Raw genomic sequence first — 7,645 nt, forward strand, 5'->3', positions numbered from 1 at the left:
GACACAGATAGATAGATAGATAGATAGACACAGACAGACAGACAGACAGACAGACAGATAGATAGATAGATAGATAGATAGATAGATAGATAGATAGATAGATAGATAGATAGATAGATAGATAGATAGATAGATAGATAGATAGATACAGACAGACAGTGTTGGGGATACCACATTACAAGTAATGTGATTACATAATCAGATTACTTTTTTGTAACTAGTAAATGAAAGCATTACTTTTTAATTTACAAGAAAATATCTGAGTTACTTTTTGTTTAAGCTGCACAGGTGTGAGTTTCTTCATTACTCATATCACTTTTGGTGTGAAAGGGTCTTTACAATTGAAAAACAAACAAGAAAGCCCAGCCCAGATGAGAAAAAGTAACAAAACATTACTTTCCATAAAAAAGTAATTAAGCAATGTAATTAGTTACTTTTTAGGGAGTATATTGTAATGCATTACTCTTAAAAGTAACTTTCCCCAACACTGTAATTAGATAGATAGATAGATAGATAGATAGATAGATAGATAGATAGATAGATAGATAGATAGATAGATAGATAGATAGATAGATAGATAGATAGATAGATAGATAAACAGATAGATAGACAGACACAGATAGATAGACACAGACAGACAGACAGACACAGATAGATAGACACAGACAGACAGACAGACAGACAGATAGATAGATAGATAGATAGATAGATAGATAGATAGATAGATAGATAGATAGATAGATAGATAGATAGATAGATAGATAGATAGATAGATAGATAGATAGATAGATAGAGACAGACAGTGTTGGGGATACCACATTACAAGTAATGTGATTACATAATCAGATTACTTTTTAGTAACTAGTAAATGAAAGCATTACTTTTTAATTTACAAGAAAATATCTGAGTTACTTTTTGTTTAAGCTGCACAGGTGTGAGTTTCTTCATTACTCATATCACTTTTGGTGTGAAAGGGTCTTTACAATTGAAAAACAAACAAGAAAGCCCAGCCCAGATGAGAAAAAGTAACAAAACATTACTTTCCATAAAAAAGTAACTAAGCAATGTAATTAGTTACTTTTTAGGGAGTAACGCCATATTGTAATGCATTACTCTTAAAAGTAACTTTCCCCAATAGATAGATAGATAGATAGATAGATAGATAGATAGATAGATAGATAGATAGATAGATAGATAGATAGATAGATAGATAGATAGATAGATAGATAGATAGATAGATAGATAGATAGATAGATATCAAATTCATTATTAAGATTGTCTAATCTGTACACTCGTGAAAAAATATTTCTCAAACTCAACTATCAACAGGCGCTCTTCTTCCATAACAGCACGCTGGTGCCAAACACTGATGCACATTGGTTCCTCGTCTCTCTCTGGACCCTCCCGGAGCTCTTCCGGGTGTGGATAATCCACATTTCCTCCTGCCGACAACGCATTCCCAAGAAAACATCCTGGATGACGGTCCGAGCTGCGTGTGAGTGCAAACCAAAGAATGAAACGGAACACTCGAGAGGTGGAAGACAGATTATGAGCAGATATTCGCGAGATATTGGACATGCTTGACGACCGACTGTGAACTGAGGAATATTTGAGATGTCAGACTCAGAGCATCATTTCCCATCATTCGTCAAACAGCTGTTGTTCGCATTTCGAGTTACAGAGCGCAGAGCTTCTTTATACTGACTCTTTTCAAAATACAAGCCATTAAGTAAGCGGATTAAAACGGGAAACAATATGTGGGCATATTATTTTGCTATTGCTCTTATTGTTATTGCTCAGGAGGTGAACGGAGAGCCACATACGCGTCCACCCTCAGCGCTGCAGCTGAATTCAACATTACCCCCACAAGAAGACCATTCATCACATCCTAATACAACAGATGAAGCGGTCGGATCTCGCATTTCTACCATTTTAAGGGATCTTCCTACCATCAAAAACATTTCGATTTTTATCTGCGTATTAACAACCTTGCTTATCACGTGCCTTGTCATAAAAATATTCAGGTAATATATAAATTGGCATGTATTTAAATTGTTTATTTTTGTGTTCGTCTGAGTGCTTGTGCAAATGAAATTGCCACCATACTTTTAATTGAAAATGGCGTCATTTTCGATTCATTGGTAAATGTCACTTTAGAATTCGTGTAACTGTAGGCTACTTTAAGACAGATTTGTAACTAATACCCAAGTACTTAATACCTAAACACTACATCTAAACACAATTTGTCAATTTAAGAACGTTCTGGATTGTCTGGTAACGCTGACTTGTTATCCTTGACTTAATCCTTTAACGGTTTTGGAAGCAGATGGTTCGCTTGTTGGTTGAACCCGAGAACCGATTCTGATTCAGAATCATATGCGTACTAGACATTTAAAAAAATGTGAATGATTTTCATGATGTTCGGTTCCGTTATCGGTCCTTGAACATAAATTATTCTGCAGATGCGAACGAAACTAAAATACTCTGACAGTGTTTCCAGAAATATAGCAAGAATATAGTGTAATTTGACTCCCGAACAAATGACTCTTATGAGCCGGTTCTTTGTAGTGAATCAAAACACTAACCAATTATGTTTGGTATGTTGTAGCTCGTGAGGCTTAAAAACAATGCAGTTACTGACTTGTCAATACGACAACATGTAATTAAAGGTATACATTATGAGTTTTTGTTGTGGTATTTTATAAAAATGAAAGAATGACGTTACCAGATGTTATGTTGTAGGCCTATTCTTATGTATTTTTATTTAATATAGCCAGGATCAGTGGTTGGATAACATTTATGTCACATCTAAAAAAAAAAAAAAAATGTCCCTTTAAAACACACCTTCCAAAACAATTGTATTATTTCTGATTCATAAGCTATCAGTTCAGAAATGAACTAATTTGGCAACAGAGTGTGGAGTGAAGTAAATGGCCATTTCTTTTTTCAAAACTACTAAAACAATCATTCATAGAATTGTTAGAGTCAGCATGAAACTTCCTGTGACATATATTAGAGTGAAACGGCTTCTCGAACAAGAACAAATGTAGAGCGGGAGTCGCAGGATTTGATTTTGTCCATTGGGAATTGGTTTGATTGGATCGTTGTGGTTTGTTATTGATATGACCGCCCTCAAGCCAGTAAACACGTCATCGAAGAGAAGAGAAGTTGCTGCAAAAGAGAAGGAAAGCAAAAAACAAGAAACAAGAATTGTCAACTTTGATATCACTTTAAGGAATCAGAATCGTATAGATGAATCAGAATTTCCGATTGCTACTCGCCTAACTGTAAAACTGTCATATGCTATTAAGCATACAGGTGATCAAAACCTCACTAACCTTGTTCTCTCTAATCCTGGTTTGAATAGATCGGCAAAGAAAATCAGAAAAACACGAAAGTATGACATCATCACAACTCCAGCCGAGCGCGTAGAGATGGCACCTCTAAATGAAGAAAACGACGAAGATGACGACTCAACCCTGTTCGATGTCAAATACAGGTGAGTGCTTTATCAAGACTTGCTTTATGTGCAATGACATGAAATTAGGTCTCTTGTATTTACTTTTGTCCTCTTTTAATGATCTAATTTGCAGTGCTTTAAGGCCCCGGTATACTTAAAACGAAGTTCTTTTTCGTTCTTCATTTAGGGGTAAAACGAAGTTCGAAATGCGTGAGTAGCGATATACTATAAACGAACATCTGACACCATCCACACTGCTGAGAGCGACGTTTAGATTAATATGTAAATATGTGCCATGCACTTTCTTCTCAGTAACAAAATAAACCCCAAAAAAATGAGAAAACAGCAAGAATTTATTATAGAAAGCATAAGAAAAGCGTCTGATCATAACAGCATGGGAATATTAGCACGAGCTCTGCAAATTAGCACTCCAGTCACGTTGCGTCTTCATATAGCACTTTATTTAATAGATTGCTTAAAATCAAGCAGCTTTACAGTATCAAACATAAAAAACAGTGTGTCATTTTGTTCTATAAAGCGCCTATCCAGTGTGTTCATGTTTTCACCCACGGAGCTCTAACCTCGACGAACTCAAACACACTAAATGAGTCAGAGAAGCGTTCCACGCGAGTGAAGGCGGAGCCTCAGTGCACACCTCCAATTACGTTATTGTCACTGACCAATGGTAGTACAAAGGTGTTTTACAGCTGAAGCTAACTTTTCCTGAAAGTTCGCTTCGAACCTCCAAAAAGAACACAAAACGAACTTCGTTTTGGCCTCATTTTGTTCGAAATGACGTCACATAAGTTCATTCTTTGATTTTGTTTGAAGTATACCGGGGCCTTTACTTTTGCTTGCTTGTAGACGAAATTGACATTTTAAAATCTAATTAGAGGGAAGGGGAATAATGGTTTTAAACAAGTGGCATGTGGGTCTGCCTCACATTTTAAATGTTTTCAAGTCTGCATATCAAATACCTTCAACCTCACCAGGAAAACAAAGTTCAGTTTCTTTCCTGATGGCAAGTAATAAATGCTGTCTGCAGTGCAGCTACATATTTCTTCTCCAGTAAACACTAAACTTTAAATAACTTAGTATCAACATAGTGTGAGCGATAGGGAAATGGTGCTGAAAAATAGAACAAGACTGAAATTTTTAAGGACTTTTGTCTCATTTGAATAAAATAGACTATTAATGGAAATGCCTACCTATGCCATAAATAAATATTTAAAGGTGCCCTAGAATCAAAAATTGAATTTACCTTGGCATAGTTGAATAACAAGAGTTCAGTACATGGAAAAGACATACATTGAGTTTCAAACTCCATTGCTTCCTCCTTCTTATATAAATCTCATTCGTTTAAAAGACCTTAGAAAAACAGGCGAATCTCAGCATAACACCGACTGTTACGTAACAGTCGGGATCATTAATATGTACGCTCCCAATATTTGCATATGCCAGCTCATGATCAAGGCATTAGACAAGGGCAGCCAGTATTAACGTCTGCATCTGTGCACAGCTGAATCATCAGACTAGAAAGCAAGCAAGAACAATAGCGAAAAATGGCAGATGGAGCAATAATAACTGACATGATCCCTGATATCATGATATTTTTGTGATATTTATGAATTGTCTTTCTAAATGTTGCGTTAGCATGTTGCTAATGTACTGTTAAATGTGGTTAAAATTACCATCGTTTCTTACTGTATTCATGGAGACAAGAGAGCCGACGCTATTTTCATTTTTAAACACTTGCAGTCTGTATAATGCATAAACATAACTTCATTCATCTCTCCAACAGTGTGTAATGTTAGCTTTAGCTACAAAGCACATCCTCAAACTCATTCAGAATCAAATGTAAACATCCAAATAAATACTGTACTCACATGATCCGAAGCATGCATGCAGCATGCATGACGAACATCTTGTAAAGATCCATTTGAGGGTTATATTAGCTGTGTGAACTTTGTAAATGCACTGTATTATAGTCGAGAGCTCTGGGGGGCAGGGAGCGCGTGATTTAAAGGGGCCGCAGCATGAATCGGTGCATAGTTAATGATGCCCCAAAACAGGCAGTTAAAAAAATTGATTAAAAAAAAATCTATGGGGTATTTTGAGCTGAAACTTCACAGACACATTCAGGGGACACCTTAGACTTATATTACATCTTGTAAAAACTGGTTCTAGGGCACCTTTAAATATTTTGATATGTAAAAGTGTTCACATGCTTGTTGTTGTTGTTAAAAAAGCACGCCAATTTTCGCTTTAGACAGACTTTTGTTGTTAATGTTGTTAAATGTTCATTTTTGTCTTGCCATGCATTACCAACTAACATGGCACACTGCTTTACTCTAATTAAATAAGACCAGTGTTTTACAGCCCAGTAGCTGTTTATTGACTGTGAATGTTCTTGGTGAGTGACCTCACGGTTCACAATGGAAATAGTTGTGTTATTTGGAGGGTTAGTGAGCGTCAAGAGTGGACTTCTCCCTTCCGTCCAATTGTTCTTTGACTGAGAACCTGCTTCCTTTTTGCTGGGCATGGCTCCCTGTTTATCAGCTTTTTATTGGCAATGTGGCTGTTTGATAGTGAGGCAAACCAGTTCAGACCAGTTTGACAACTTTTACTCATGCTTGAAACTTGATATCCTTTTTAATGTACCTAATCCTCTTATTTAAATTCTTTTCTTTCTCATAGGTGAATTAAATTGTGCACTCAAAGCCACTGTTGAAGAGCTATTTTAACTCCCCCGGATACCCCTGCATGTGAACACATCTATACAGGGAATGTGCTCCCTGCACCTTTGATTTGATCCATTTCCTCTGAGCCTTGAAACCTCAATGGAACCTGACGGCAAAATATATCAAATGTTTCTTGGTGTATGCATCTGTTCTGACATTCCAAACCAACATGAAATCTGAAGTTTTATGAAAGCTTTTCTGTTGGAAGCACAGAAAGATAATCAAAGATTGCTGTGTGGGTAAAAAAAAAAAATGTCTTTGCTCCTAACGAAGGAGGCACTAAAGTTAGTCCCCCACAAATCCATTCCAGAAATTAGTTATTGCTGTAATTATTGCACAAATATTTCATATTTTTCCTTTACCCCCAAAAACATTCCAGTTGTTTGGTAAAAAGTCTGTAATTCAATATGCATAATTGCTCTTAAAAGTATCAGGCAGCTTGAACATTTCTGTCACAGTATATCACATTGAAGCTATTATTTTTGGAATGTAATCATATCAAAACTTCAATATTTTTTTATTGTAAAAATTCCCTAAAATTATCACAATTATTAATTTAAATATTCTATACTCGGAGCTCAAATATTTGGTTTAAATTTAAGTGATTTAGCTGTGCTTGAATCAGCCCAATGCTTCAAATGAAATAAACAAGATATGACGATGTTAAATGGATGTTTATGCTCCAATACTGAAAATGTTTTTTGTTCATTTATTATATACTATCATCTGTATATATTGTATGCAAATTATTCATCTGAAATAGTTTATTTTTTAGAAAGCATATTTTGATTTAATAAGAGTAATATGTTTCAAACGTCCCTATATTTTGAGAATTATTAATGTACTAACCACTAATTGTGCATATTTACTGTATAAGGGTTGAATGTATGTGTGAGAGAGGATGTGTGTGGAGTTGGGAGATTACTGTTGCCATGTTGCTGCTCTCTGAGGTTGAGGATTGTTTTTTATTGTGTAGCATATGCACACCTCTTTTTTTTTTAATTAACTGTTTTTTACAGTGGAAAACGACAGTGCCACACATCATGAAGGGTTTAAACATGAAATATTTGAAGAGTATCTTTAAAATATCTAAGAGCTACAGTGATATATTGATTATATGTTATACTTTGTGACTTTTCCTTAAATTCAGTGTGACTTTATCTTATCTTGATGCTCGTACTAGATGTCAATGTGAAGGACTTGTGTCCAGCATCTAAGGGTCAATAAGAATTTTATTGAATTATAAATTATGGTGTAGCTGTTCTTTTCTGACTAGTCTAAAACTGAAGTCAAGTGTGTGATTCTCTCTCTGTCTCTATTCTGTCTTTGTTCAAAATGTTTCCAATTGCTGGGTGTTGTATTTCATACAAATCTGAATTCATGCTTTGAAGGAAAGGAATAGGGAGTGAAGTAAAGGAATATGAACTAAAATTGCTGAAGTGAC

At 35.4% G+C, this 7,645-nt stretch overlaps 1 protein-coding gene across 1 annotated transcript; it reads left to right on the top strand.

Moving 5' to 3' along the window:
* Positions 1-1,426: 1,426 nt before the first annotated feature.
* Positions 1,427-3,503, top strand: fam174b (family with sequence similarity 174 member B). Its single transcript, XM_067389338.1, has 2 exons — positions 1,427-2,024; positions 3,368-3,503. Exons 1-2 carry the CDS (start codon positions 1,756-1,758, stop codon positions 3,501-3,503), a joined length of 405 nt encoding a protein of 134 aa, XP_067245439.1. The 5' UTR covers positions 1,427-1,755.
* Positions 3,504-7,645: the final 4,142 nt, after the last annotated feature.

This window comes from Chanodichthys erythropterus, chromosome 7 (genome assembly GCF_024489055.1).
Source record: "Chanodichthys erythropterus isolate Z2021 chromosome 7, ASM2448905v1, whole genome shotgun sequence".
Classification (NCBI taxonomy): Eukaryota; Metazoa; Chordata; class Actinopteri; order Cypriniformes; family Xenocyprididae; genus Chanodichthys; species Chanodichthys erythropterus.